Genomic DNA, 15,146 nt, shown 5'->3' on the forward strand with positions numbered 1-15,146 from the left:
GGGCTTCTACCAGCTGCCCTGTGCCCATGCCATCACTTAAAGATACTCCAGTTCTCCGCAGTGGCTCTCTTTCATTTTTGCCAGTCGACGATGGCCACTGCACCTGCACGGCCCTGGCTGCGCATGTCCTTGTTCATGCTCCTGTCGCCGGGAACATCGTGCGCAGGTGCAGTAGAGATTTTCTCATATTGTGTCTATGCAGGATGCTCCCAGCAAAGGGAGCGCGGACAAGGATGCATGCGGCCAGGGCCACGCAGGCGCAGAGGCCATCGACTTGTAAGTCTGTGGTAAAGAAACTTAGCTGAAGCGGAAAATTGGAGGATCATTTGGTAATGTCACAGGCACAGGGCAGCTGCAGGGGGCTGGCAGAAGGCCCAGGTAAGTGAAACTCTTTAAACTATCTTCAGGTCCGCTTTAAGTCTAAGCTATACAGTGTGTTCATAACAATCCAAGACCAGAAACTTTGAATCAGGGCCAGTACACTCCATGTCTCATGTTTTATTGGTGGGGAAGGAGCAATATTGGTGTGGCTTTTTGTTTAAAGGAGATGTATTTGATAGGATGGTTTAATACACTAAAATAGAATCATGCTTGTTTCGTATGACTATGTTAAAGCGGATCCGAGGTGAAAAACTAACTATAACAAGTAACTTGTCTATATATATTATCTAAAGTTTAGATAGTTTGCACAGCAAATCTAGCTGCAAACAGCTTTAATAGAATATGATTATTTAATCCTGTGATACAATGATAGCAGCCATGTTGTTTGTAAACATTACACAGAGGCAGGTCTAACTGCATCTTGAGCAAAAAAAAAACCTTCCTCCTCCCTCCTCCCTCCTCCCATCTGCCTCTGAAATCTCTGGCTAGTAATACCTCCCACTCCTCCTGCCCAGACTGAGCTCCCATGAGCCCTTGCTACTGTCTGAAAGTGCCTTGGCTCTCTGAAAACCTGTGGGTGTGGCATGTTTAGTTTATGGGGAATTAGAGTATTAAAACAAAAACAAAAAAGTATTTGGCTTGAGGAATGCCCTATAAACAATAGGAAAGGAACATAATTATGCAATGTGTAAAAGTTCATCTCGGATCCACTTTAAGTAGCTATGTTATGCACAGTAAGTATTGAGGGTTTATTTATGATTACATTACATATGCCTACATAACCCTAAGAATTAGAAACCAGCAAAGAAATCTTAACACAATAATGCCATTTGCCCAGTGAACTCACAATTTGGAAATTATCAGCACACGGTCCATTTAAAGAAGTGGTAAAACTACTGAAAAAAGATTTTGTTACAGGAGGAAATCTATCCTCGGGGGTTAAAGCCTTAATTCTTATATTACTATTGTCAGGTGTAGTCCGAATCTCCACATATCACAAATGCAAACATTGTATTCCTATATCACAAGTGTGGCCACAATATGCCTGATACCACAGATGCAGAAATATCTCCATATCACATGTGTGACCATCATTCCCCCATCCACTAAGTTCCTTCATGACAAGTCCATACAAAATGTCCTCCGTATCACAAGTGTAAACATCATATTTTCCTGCCAACATGCTCCTAAATCACAAGTTTGACCATGATGACAGTCATGTTTTAAGTATTGCTACAACTTTTTTCCATATCACAAGTGCCACCATCATGTTCATCTCTCCCTGCTTCATAATGTCTCTGATTTTCACACTACTTTCCCGTCTTCCCTTGCAGAAGTACACAATAAGTTAACACATGAGTATAGTTACTTACTAGTTAACAATACCTTTACAATCACATGCTGCTATCGTCTGTTGGTCATTTTTGCTTTTTCTGCACACGTACTTCTGTAATATGACATCACTTTTGCCTGTACTGTAGAAGTGACCTTAGACTATATGACTAAACAATTGGACATGCAGGTGTAGAGAGGATGGCAACAGTGTGAGGAGGTATTGCTGAAGCAGTAGGTAACTATACTTTCCCACAAACAATTCAATTGTTGCAATTTGTTTTTACTAAAAAGTTATGTCCAGCAATTTAGATTTAACATCTATGACACATATCTGATAGAGGAAATGCTGTCATTACCACATTCTTTCTCTACTGCTCTACTGGTGAGATTATAGTCTTGTACACCTGTAAACAATGCAGATATCTTGTTTGCCTCTGTGCAGTGAGGAGCTACATTATTTGGCTGGTATGCTCAGTAATTTCGGAGTGCATAGCTCAAACAGATGCAGTGAACCATACTTGTACTGAACCGGAAAATTACAAATTTAATGAAAAGAATATATTCAATAAGGTTCCTGCCCTTGACCAATGTCCATAAAAAAGCTATTATTTTTGCAGCTTGGTTTATATGCACTTTTCTTTTGCAGTGAAATGATGTGAATATTGTTTATATTAGCTAGTATTCTATCTACTGGCATAGACAAATTTGTCGGTACCCTCACAGCCAGTGGCGTAGCTACAAATCTCTGGGCCCTGATGCGGAATCTGGACGTGCCCCCCCCCCCCAACACTCGAAGCACACACATATCCGAATCCCTATAGCTGTGCATGGCATGGCTATATCAATTCAGCTTTCCAGCAGCATGGGTGCCACCTTCAATTTGCAAACATACTCAGCACCCAGAGGAAATAGGGCAATTAGTAGCAAGATGCCAGTCTGAAGGAAAATAATCGCTATCTGGGTAGCATTCACCAGAAAATAATCGCTATGTGGGCAGCTTTCACCAGAAAATAATTGTTATGTGCGCAACATTCACCAGAAAATAATCGTTATGTGCGCAGCATTTACCAGAAAATAATCGCTATGTGCACAGCATTCACCAGAAAATAATTTCTATGTACGCAGCATTCACCAGAAAATAATCATTATGTGCGCAGCATTCAGCAGAAAATAATCATTATGTTCGCAGCATTCGCTAGAAAATAATCATTATGTGCGCAGCATTTACCTGAAAATAATTGCTATGTACGCAGCATTCACCAGAAAAAAATCGTTATGAGCGCAGCATTCACCAGAAAATAATCGATATGTGCGCAGCATTCACCAGAAAATAATCGTTATGTGCACAGCATTCACCAGAAAATAAACCTGTACAAAAAAAAAACAAATTCACTCATCTGGCCAGCCTCTGACGTGCAGCTCCCCGACTATCCTCCTGCAGCCAGTTTCTCCCGCGCTGACAGGCAGAGCAGGGCTATGGGAAGATGGCGCCCGAAGCCCTGTACTGGAGATACAAAAAGTCTCCAGTGCAGGACTTCGGCAGCCATCTTCCCGTAGCCCTGCTCTGCCTACGGGAGGCAGTCTGCGGGGATTTCAACACCTGGGGGGTCCAGTCCCGCGGGCCCCTCCTCCGCCTCTTCAGGAGCCAGGCCCGGTCGCGACGGCGACCTTTGCGACCACAGGCCCTACGCCCATGCCCCCTACATTCTTCAAAGAGCAAAACACACACACACTCACCTCTCTCACAAGCCCCCCTACATTCCAGAAAGCACAAAACACACACACACCTCTCTCACAAGCCCCCCCTACACTACAGAAAGCACAAAACACACACACCCACACCTCTCCCATAAGCCCCCCTACCCTCCAGAAAGCACAAAACACTGACACACACCTCTCTCACAAGCCCCCTACATTCCAGAGTGGCGATTGCCAAAGTGACACAACACTGAGTAGAGACAGAGCACAAGTGTAGCGAGAAAGACACAGCAAACAACAATGATCAGAACGCCAAGGAAAATAACAAACGCACTCACTAAGCGCGGTCGCTGCACGAAAAGCGTAACAGCGACAAAGCACGCTAATGGCGTGGTCTCCGCACGAAAAGCGCAACAAAGACAAAACGCCCCAACCCTAACTAACCAATGAAACATGAAAATGAATAGAGAATGCGAACGCTTGCTAAATGGTTACCTCACTGAGCCTACAACAAGCGTTCGTTCCAGACAAGACAGACAGAAGGAGAAACCAGTAGCAACCGCAGCTCTGGCCTACACTCCCAGACAGAGTACAGAAGGAACCACCGCCACTACCGCTAGGGCGAATGCGATCCCAACAGACAAAACGATTTCCTGGCGACCGCCGCTGGCGACAAGACAATCACAAAGGAAAGACAGAACGATTCGCTACCGCTAACCGCTGGCGACAGCACAATCGCAAGAACAAGACACGACAGAACAGGCAGTACAAATATACACAATTCTGACTGCACTAAACAGGAAAGCAAGGAGCACTCCAAAAGGGTATCTACTCTAAGCTAGCAATAATAGCCAACAATGAGCAGAGGGCTGAGACTCCAGGCAAGTAAGCAGGAACAAACCATCATGACCAGCAGGGAATTCTGGGAGCAAAAGGTATTTATACTGCAAGCCATCAAAAGAAGCAACTAAGCAATTTGCAAGTGTATGCAAATTCCTCACCAGCAGAGCAACTCTGAAACTTACAGAGTGAAGACAGGTCTCTTTTCCAGAGACCTGCAGCACTCAGACCTAAACAATGGTCCAACAGCTGTCTGCCTATGCAGACAGCAGCGTGGATCATTACAGTACCCCCCACCCCCCACCCCTCGAGGGACGGTTTCCAGACGTCCCTCAAAACTGACATTTACCCAAAAAAATCTGACTGAAAACTCATGGAGGTCAGGACAGCCCAACAAGGCCCAATTCCATAGTCAATCCTCCCGAAACCGACCTTGTCTGAAGCAGAAGCCTCCAAAACATGCCCATCAGTACTACAAGTCTCAGCGTAACACCCATCAGAACTGTGAATGCCAGAAAATAACCCATCGACACCCTCCGAGCAATACCCACCACCTTCCAGGGACCGTCCAAAAATACCAAACCTGCCACAATACCTGTTCGAAGTGTCCCTTACAACAGAGAAGCCACTGTTGATCCCATCCAGGGTACCAAGAAAAATTTATCCCAGAATCTCCCAGAGCACTTTGAAGCTCCTCAGAGATCCCAAGAGGCCAGAATGCTCACCAGGCTCACATGGAGAACTATCAAGAACCCCTATGGAACCTATGACAATTCCGGATTCAGGATTACCAGGACAATCATCAAGATCAGGGCTTTCTGGGACCACTTCTGGGCATGCAGGCAGGCAGGCAATATCAGAACATGTCTCCATCGAGGAAGCATCTGAGCATGCTGGCAACCTAGACACACTTGGGCATTCTGGCTCGCAGAGCGCATCGGGGTACACTAGCACAAGAGAAACCTCAGGACATGTTGAGGAACTGCCAACCTCAGAGTCCGTCACGACAAGACCAAAACCAGGACCGGGCAGAGAATCATCACGAGTAGTGGTCACAAGTACTGGACTTTCAAAAGAAGACTTGGACTCAGACTTAGAAGTCTCTGTGACTGTAATTGTATCCAAGCAGAACTCATCATTGACTACGCATGACCGAAGCTCCACAAGAGCTGCAAAAGTAGTCAGAATAACAGCAATGCCCACTGAAGTGGGCAATACCTCAGACGACCCTGCGGGGCAGGAGGCATCTCCAAAAAAAGTTCTGCACCCTTTGGGAGGAACTCAGAGACCTCCAAAACTTCAGGAGCATCATTTCCCAAGTTTTGTGACAATGATTCTGAACTATCCATGTTACAGGGCCGCACATCAAATATCTTCTGCGAACAGGGCAGATGTCCCAGGGATGGTTTTACCATATGCTGGGACTGAATTTCATCTTCAAGAACAGGATGCACAGGAATATCTAGTGAAACCAACACTGACTCCCTAGGTCTAGTTTCACTGCATGCAGAATCCTTCATAGCAGTCAATCCAGACTGCAATTCTGAAATGGCAGAACAAGAGATGAAATTAGCTGCAATACCTAGAGGAGCCTCTGGGCCCCCTGCAGGAGATTTATTGCAAGGCAAAATTGACCCATCCAGCGTACAGGGTGGAAAGTCATTACTTTCCTCAGAGCAAGAAAGGGACTCACAAACGTCAATGCGAGTGGACATCATAGTTTCATTCATGGTGCAGAGTAAAAATCTCTCAGTATCAGATTCGCAAAACCAAAGCGCTGTCTCACCCTTACACTCGGCTAACAATGTAGAATCCGAGGAGTCAGAACGCAAAATTTGCGAATCCAAGATCGCTTTAGGTTGTGAAACTGACGCTTCCAGAGCGCAAGCCTCCGCAATATGTGGAGCAGACTGCAAAGTGTTCAAGACAGAAACACTGGAACAACTGTCATCTGGCAATGTGCCTTTACAAGTGTGAACAGAGCGACACATAGATTTATTTGCAGAAGAGGTTGTGACAACAACATGAGGAACTTTATTAATCATATTAACATTACTCTTGAGGCTTCATGGTTTAGGAATTTTTCCCATAGCAGGATCATAGATGGAACATCTTAAAGAATCACTGAGAGAAAAAGATCTGTTTTTAAACGACAAGGGATCCCACATCTTTGACAAATCTGACACACTCATGCCGTTCACAATCTGCAGGCCCATCTGAGAAACAGGCATCAGATCGCACAGTGTCTAAACTCACTTGCTTTACCCCAGAAAGGCAGGAACAATCATCTGATAATGGTGTCACTTTATTGGAGTCATTTGGTTGGTGTGTGTGCAATTCATCTAAAATCATCTGCCACACACAAATCACCGGATCCACAAAACATTCGTCACACTCATGTCAATCAAAGTGTACACAGAATTAACACAAGCATTAAGAATCACTTCGCTTTTTGCAATGTAAAAATCGCAAAACGCCTTCCAATCAATCTCGAACTCCTCAATCAAAGCCCCAATCTCCCACAGAGAAAATGGAGGCTCAAACAACCCTATATCAAGGTAACACTCATACGGGTTGGGATCAGGAACATGCATAGATTTTCTTACTCCTTTAACCCTCCTGGCGGTTTGCAAAAAAATCGCCAGGGGGCAGCAAATCTTTTTTTTTAAATTTTTTTTTTTTTTTCATGTAGCGAGACAAAGTCTCGCTACATGATAGCCGCTGCTCAGCGGCATCCCCCCAGCCCCTCCGATCGCCGCCGGCGATCGGAGATCCGGAGATCCCGTTGAAAGAACGGGATCTCCTGGAGGGCTTCCCCCGTCGCCATGGCGACGGGCGGGATGACGTCACCGACGTCATCGACGTCGTGACGTCAGAGGGGACTCCGATCTGCCCCATAGCGCTGCCTGGCACTGATTGGCCAGGCAGCGCACGGGGTCTGGGGGGGGGGGCGGCCGCGGCGAGAGGAATTGCGGCGGATCGGCGGGTAGCGGCGGCGATCGGGCACTGCACGCAGCTAGCAAAGTGCTAGCTGCGTGCAGCAAAAAAAAAATTATGCAAATCGGCCCAGCGGGGCCTGAGCGGTGCCTTCCGGCGGCATAGCCCGAACTCAGTTCGGGCTTACCGCCAGGAAGGTTAATATACTGAATGGTTTTGCATGGAAGGGATAGAACAGCTGACTGATTAGCAGATACATACTCCTCAAGAATGAGTGGCAAACAAGGCAGTTTAAACCAGTGGGAAAAAATCAATGTAAGAAACTGATAAGGATTATCATTCCAGAAATTGTTTTTCAAAATCTCATAAGCCCACACAAACAGATCTCCTTGCAATAGCGTATAAGCTAATTGGAGAGCCGACGTGGACGGATCAGTAGTTTGAAAGGTAGGATTCAGAAAAAATCTTACACATTCAGAAAGGAAGTCTTCTTTGGTTTCAGAATCTAGTCTTTTAAAGTTCTTAAAGGTATAAGAACCATATTCAACAAAAACGTACAAATCGGAAATTCCTTCTACACTGGGAATTTCGCTTTGGCTGGTCATACTGTAACGATTGCGGAATTATCTCTGTGGTCAGCACACAAGATGTGCACCGACACTGCGGAAATACTCTACAAGCGTATAAAACGACAGAACCCAGCTTTGGTGCAATGCATCTGTAGAGGGGAATTCCCACTGGCAGATGGAGCTGTAGAGTGCAGAGGAACAAAGCTTCTGCACTGCCACAGATGCCAGTTAGGAATTGTACGAGGGGAAGCAATACAGGGCAAGATAGCCCCCAGTGAAAGAGAATGAGCACAGAGACAGAATGTATGTGTGTCCACCAATCTAGTCGCCACCCGGCAACAGTGAACACACAACAGCGGAAACCAAGTGGGAAAGCAATCGCAAGAGTGGCGATTGCCAACAGTGACACACCACCGAGTAGAGACAGAGCACAAGTGTAGCGAGAAAGACACAGCAAACAACAATGATCAGAACGCCAAGGAAAATAACAAACGCACTCACTAAGCGCGGTCGCCGCACGAAAAGTGCAACCCACCTCATCACTGCATATACCTACCTGTTGTGTTCAGTGAACCCACCTCATCACTGCATATACCTACCTGTTGTGTTAAGTGAACCCACCTCATCATTGCATATACCTACCTGTTGTGTTCTGTGAACCCACCTCATCACTGCCTGTATCTACCTTTTGTGTTCAGTGAACCCACCTCATCACTGCATATACCTACCTGTTATGTTAAGTGAACCCACCTCATCACTGCATATACCTACCTGTTGTGTTCAGTGCACCCACCTCATCACTGCATATACCTACCTGTTGTGTTCAGTGCACCCACCTCATCACTGCATATACCTACCTATTGTGTTCAGTGCACCCACCTCATCACTGCATATACCTACCTGTTGTGTTATGTGAACCCACCTCATCATTGCATATACCTACCTGTTGTGTTCAGTGAACCCACCTCATCACTGCATATATCTACCTGTTGTGTGCACCCACCTCATCACTGCGCACCAGTCCAGCACGGCCGTCACTACGCAAACAGCTGTTTGCGGTGCGTTACACAGTGAGTTTGGGTGTCAGTGTGAAGCAGTACTCTAATTACACTCCCTGATGGACGTATACACATGCAAGATTTTTTAAAGCACTTTAGGCCTGCAATTTAGCATTCAATGTGATTTCTGCCCTTAAAACGCTGCTTTGCGTCAAATCCAGATTTTTCACCGGGGCTTTTGGCATGTATCCCACTCCGCCATGCCCCCCTCCAGGTGTTAGACCCCTTGAAACATCTTTTCCATCACTTTTGTGGCCAGCGTGTGTCTAGCGATTTTATAGTCATGCCTAGCAATTTTTTGAGCATTTTGGAGTAGAAATTTTTGATTTTTGTACAGTTTCAGCTGGAAGTGAACAGCTTTTGAAAAAAAAGCTTGGAAAATTGTTCTGCTATAGCGTTTTTTTAGAGCAATTTTCCACTTTTCCTGTACTTATCATTGAGGCTGAATCACCTCCAAAATGCTGCAGGACTTGCATTTGCATTTGGGAAGGAATCACATCGCTCTGGTGTGATCCATCCCATATAAATACATTAGCCAAGCACTTTTCAAAGTGCTGGGATTTTAATTGCACTCAGTAGCAGGTAGCATTATAATGAGAGGAGAGATAATAAGGGGGCCTGTGGAATGCAGTATAATAAAAGCAGTGATGTGGGACTTGTGGGCACTATACTAAAGATGGGCAATATACTGGGAAAATACTGTAATAAGCAAGAAGAATGGAAGTGCAGAAGCTGGGAAATAATAACATGGGCATTCAAATACAGTAATACCAGCTGTCCACTTTTTTCCATGCACAGGGATGCCTTGAAAAATTTACCAAGACAGGAATCACTGCTGTGAACTGGAAAGGTCTGAGAACCACTGGTATTGTGCATGTCTAAAAGTGTACTATAGATCAACATAACTACAGATTTGATACTTACCCAGTGTGGGTCTTCTGCACATGCGGGGACCCAGACTGGACGCGACTGTTACCGGGGATGAACGGCAGATGTCGGGAGGACGGCGTGGGACTTAGACAAGATTATGGGGCTGCACTGGCGTATCCAGACGGGGGTTCCGGATGTATGGAACACCCCCTTGAGACTCCTGTACCTTTAAAAAAAAATCCCTGAGTGAGACCACACTGCCCCACTAATCTGACTTAAGTTCTCAAAATGGTGGAGAACGGGGGCAGCATCTGTGCCACTCCAAAGAGCCACCAGCTCCAGTGCAGAAGCAGGATGTCAAAGAACCAGAGAGGGAGTCAGCCCTGGTGATTACGGCACTAACCTTGTTGATTTTTGTGACTTACCAATGACAATGTCATGCTCTAGCTGTATCTTTGTTGTTCCCAATGTTTAAGCCATTTTTCTACATGTGCACATGACCTTTATTTGACCTTTATTATATTTCCGTATTTGATAAATGGGAAGTTCCATATTTATTGTTCATCTCTTTGAAGTTTACGTCATCAACTTCCCATAAGTTCTGAGTGCCCTGCTTAATTTCTCTATGTACTAAATCAAGTATTAAATCTCAGTGAATCTCCATAGAATACTAAATCTCAGTAAAACCTTAAAAATTGAATAAAGTGTTAAAAATCCATGGCAAGACCTTTCTGCTTTGCATATTATTGCTTATCCCCACAACCTACCAGCCTCAATATAGTTGCATCAAATGTGTTAAATTAGACAGCTTGCATAATTCAAAAGAAAAGGCTGATTTGGCAGATCTTGTCATAGCAAACGTGTTTGTAAAATGAGAACTCCCTGTACTAGGTTTTTTCCCTAACTGACCATTGACAATTGTAGGAGTGTTGCTATGTTTATAGTAGGGAAATTACATCGTAAGCTCCATTGGGGATAATTCTGTATACTCTATAAAGAAGATCATAATATGTCTGTACAGTACTATGTAAATATGCTTAATAATAATAGGCATGATACATTTGCATACATACCTTATTAGCTTACACTTTCATCATCTATTACACTGATTTAATTACATTTCAGATTGTATTACGTACAACTAAGCCTACATTTATCAGAATTGTACAATATGTATATTAGCGGTACAGCTGCCTAATGTAACGCATGTACATTTTTACAGTGAGAATGTCTGGGATTCTTCACATTGTGCAGAGAATTCATTAAACCAGATAGATGTGCTTATGACAGCCAAGTCTATAATGCATTTGCTCTTCATTCAAAGGACTGCTACTGCCATCTATTGTTCACAAGCGCTCTTAGTTCCTGCTGTTGGATTGCATCTAATGCACAACGATTTGTCTCTCTTACAGATCAGCATCTTTATGACACATCTGTCTAATTATGGGAATGACCGCCTTGGACTGTACACATTTGTTAATCTTGCTAATTTTGTACAAACTTGGACCAACTTGAAGCTACAAACTTTACCTCCTCTCCAGCTGGCTCATAAATATTTTGAACTTTTCCCAGAACAAAAGGATCCTCTCTGGCAGGTACATTTTATATTATTAATAGTATATTATTTTAACATTAGCATAGAAGGATGTTGCTGCTGTAAAGGGGTATGCAAGAATAGGCTGCACATTCTGCTTTGTAGATATGTATTTTCTGCCCATCCACCTGCCATCTCCAGCAGAGGAAGTACATATATAACCATTAGTTAAGCCGGTTCTTATCTGCCGCTGCAATATCTTTTATTACACTACAAATCTTGGCAGACTCTAACAATAAAGATAAGAGGTTGTGATTGATTAAAGGAGCGAAAATACAAATCTATTGATTTTATTTAACTGTGCATTACAGCAATTACCAAGCATGACTGTAAGCCGGAAAAATGAAGTACAGTCCTCTCAATGTTATATTTATTATTAATGCCGCAAGTCCAAGAAATTGAATGGCCCGTGAGATTCTGGATAAATGGCTTATTTTATATAAAGGCAAACTCTTGTGAAGACTGTATAAATGTATATAAAGCAATGCTAGGAATCTTTTTCACTGTATAAATCACTTATACTGCCACATCTTAAATCAGATTATACAAGTATACTTTTGGCCACTAGAGATGGCCCGAATGGTTCCCGGCGAACTTCCGTGGTTCGCGACCCTCTACATCACAGTCAGCAGGCACATTTTAGGCTACACTCCCTGCTGGAGCCCCCCCACCCCTTATAAAAGGCAGGCAGCACCAGGAAGTGGACTCACTCCTGTGCCTGCAGTAATTAGTGAAGGGATAGCTACTGCAGACTCTCATAGAGAAAGCTTAGTTTACTTATTTATTATTTATTTATTGTATTTATAAAGCGCCAACATATTACGCAGCGCAGCGCTAGTTAGGCTCTTGTAGGCTTATTAGCTTGCTCCTGGCTGATTGTTATTGCTAAAAAAGCACCCCTCAACAGCTCTTTTGAGAGCTAATCTTGTTCTTGTTTTCAATTTTTTTGCCCACTTGCATTATATATAGCCCTGTCAGTCAGTGTCACTGTGCCTGTCTGTGTGTGACAGGGGCACAAGTAATACCCATCACTGCATATACCTACTGCCTGTTGTGTTCACTTCAGTGCACCCACCTACCTACGTGAGTGCACACAGTGTCACTGTGCCTATCCGGTACCTGTCTGTGTTTGACAGGTGCACATGTAATACCCATCCCTGCATATACCTACTACCTGTTGTTCACTTCAGTGCACCCACCTACCTATGTGAGTGCACGCAGTGTGATATACCACTCCGTGCATACCTGTTAACTGCACCTGTGTGACTGACTGCACATTGTATTAGTCAAGTCAGTGCATACCTTTCACTTTATCCCCCCCAATATGGACAAAACAAAAGGCAGAGGCAGGCCACCTGGCAGGTCTGTTCGAAGTCATGCTGTCGTGATTTCGTGTGGCCCTCGACCAAAGTACAGTGTTCAGAAGAAGGCACGTCCCATCAACCCCCAATATTGTCAGGACATAGTTGACTATTTAACACAGAACACCTCATCTTTCTCAGCTTCCGCACGGAAGCGTGACATATCTTCCTCCTTGCTCTGATTCTGGCACCCCACTTAACACTCAATCGGCCGCCACCACCAAAGTACCATCATCCCAGGGCTCAGCGGTGTAGACATTTTTTTGTGTGTCTGCCTCAGATGAGAGCAATGCCATCTGTACTCTCTGAGCCGTGGAAAGACCAAGACCCACATAGGGACAACTACCTTATGAAGGCACATGATTACAAAGCAAAAACTGCAATGGGATGACCACCTGAGGGAAAGCAGCACACAAAAGCAAATCCACACACCGCAGTGGAAGATATGCAATTATTTCTCAAAAGAGGTGATACCCAAACTGTACCGTGATGTTGAAAGGCAAGTGATGTCATCTCTGGCACACAGCATTGGGTCAAGGGACCATCTGACCACGTGGTCTACAAAGCATGGTCAGACCTGCCCGAAGACTAAGTCAGTCCCCACACACAGAATCTCTGCCTGCATGCCGTGTGACTGCCTGCCCCAAGACTAAGTCGCTCCGCACACAGCATCTCTGCCTGCAGCCGCTTGACTGACTTCTCCGCCACCACCAACAGGGTCCAGGACTCTATGTGGATTCCTACATTTTTAAGGCCGCTGCTAGCAGCGGCCGCTATAATAGTTTTTCTGGTGCATGTACATGCCTGCCTTAATTTTCTGGCTGCACTGAGGCTGCAACAACAAAACAAAAGGCATGTACATGTGCCAATTCCCCTTCGTGATCGTTACCTTGCCGCGGTGAAGGGGCTTGCGTATCACAATGAAGCAATGACCGCTGGCTATATGAGTGTCTCGGGGGTCACACCCAAGATAATAAGGTTGTTGCTTCATTGTGGACAGACCAAATTTTATCAACTGGACAGTCACTGTTCTGTCATTCAGCTACCTCAGCCCAGCGACTATATGGGCTTGAAAACCGCCACGGCCTGCACTCTCGCCATGGTGCGCACCAGTCCAAAACGGTTGTCACTACACAAACAGCTGTTTGTGGTGCGTTACACAGTGAGTTTGGTGTGTCAGTGTGAAGCACTACTCTAATTACACTCCCAAGATGTTTTAAAGCACTTTAGGCCTGCAATTTACCATTCAATGTGATTTCGGCCCTTAACCTCCCTGGCGGTAAGCCCAAGCTGAGCTCGGGCTATGACGCGCAGGAGGATTTCTCAGGCTCTGTTGGAGTGATTCGCCCCATTCAAAGTGCTGTGCGCGCAGCCAGCACTTTGCTAGCCGCGCGCACAGCTCGATCACCGCCGCTCTGCGGCGATCGCCTGCACGCAGCGGCGGAAGAGGGCCCCCCCCGCCAGAGCCCTGTGCTGCCTGGACCAATGAGTTACGGGCAGCGCTATGGGCTCTGGCGGGGGGGGGGCTCTTCCTCCACTGTGTGCGGGCGATTGCCGCAGAGCGGCGGCGATCAAGCTGTGCGCGCGGCTAGCAAAGTGCTGGCTGCGCGCACAGCACTTTGAATGGGGCGAATCACCCCAACAGAGCCTGAGAAATCCTCCTGCGCGGTCCATGACGTCATGCCGATCGTCACCATGGCGACAGGAGAAGCCAAACAGGGGAACGTGTTATATACGCGCTCCCCTGTTTGCTATTGATGCCAGCGACTATCGCACTAGAGGGCCACATGCGCCCTCTAGTGGTGTTTCATGTAGCTACATAAACAAAAAAAACAAAAACAAAAAAAAAAAAGGATTTTTGCCCATTTGGCAAAATAAATTAACCGCCAGGGAGGTTAAAACACTGCTTTGCGTCAAATCCAGATTTTTCCCCCAGGACATTTGGCGTCTATCCCACTCCGCCATGCCCCCCTCCAGGTGTTAGACCCCTTAAAACATCTTTTCCATCACTTTTGTGGCCAGCACAATTTTTTCTAGTTTTCCAAGTTCCCCTCCCCATTGAAGTCTATTGCGGTTCGCAAAAGTTCGCACAAAGCGAACTTTCGCTGGAGGTTCGCGAACCCGGTTCGCAAACTGAAAATTGGAGGTTCGGCCATCTCTATTGGCCACTGCACTGCATCAAGGAAATCTCTCTGGCAACTTAAGGTAGTCATACATCTAGCGATAATGGACAGATTGGACCAAGAGACAAATTTGTCTCTAATCTAATCTGATTAGAGAGAGATCTGTGAGCTTCCAATACACCGCAGGCCAATTCCCGATCAATTTCATGCTGAAATCAATCTGAAATTAGCCTTATGATGCTGCATTCACCACCTCACCGGCCCAACGCTTTTTACCTAATGTGCAATGTGCCCCCAGCTCCCATTGCACTATATATTACCTGTCTATGGCTGCCGCTGACTCTGGGCACAGTCCTTTGTTCATACATGCACCCCACAAG

General features: G+C 45.4%; 1 protein-coding gene across 2 annotated transcripts in view; it reads left to right on the forward strand.

The window, feature by feature from the left end:
• Nucleotides 1-15,146, forward strand: part of LOC137571512 (bifunctional heparan sulfate N-deacetylase/N-sulfotransferase 4) — a 472,192-nt gene that overhangs the window by 401,649 nt on the left and 55,397 nt on the right. For both annotated transcript variants that reach the window (XM_068280740.1, XM_068280748.1), the window contains one exon: nt 11,101-11,283. In XM_068280740.1, the coding sequence (XP_068136841.1) occupies nt 11,101-11,283 (183 nt within the window). The remainder of the gene's footprint in view (nt 1-11,100; nt 11,284-15,146) is intronic.

This window comes from Hyperolius riggenbachi, chromosome 1 (assembly GCF_040937935.1).
Source record: "Hyperolius riggenbachi isolate aHypRig1 chromosome 1, aHypRig1.pri, whole genome shotgun sequence".
Taxonomy (NCBI): domain Eukaryota; kingdom Metazoa; phylum Chordata; class Amphibia; order Anura; family Hyperoliidae; genus Hyperolius; species Hyperolius riggenbachi.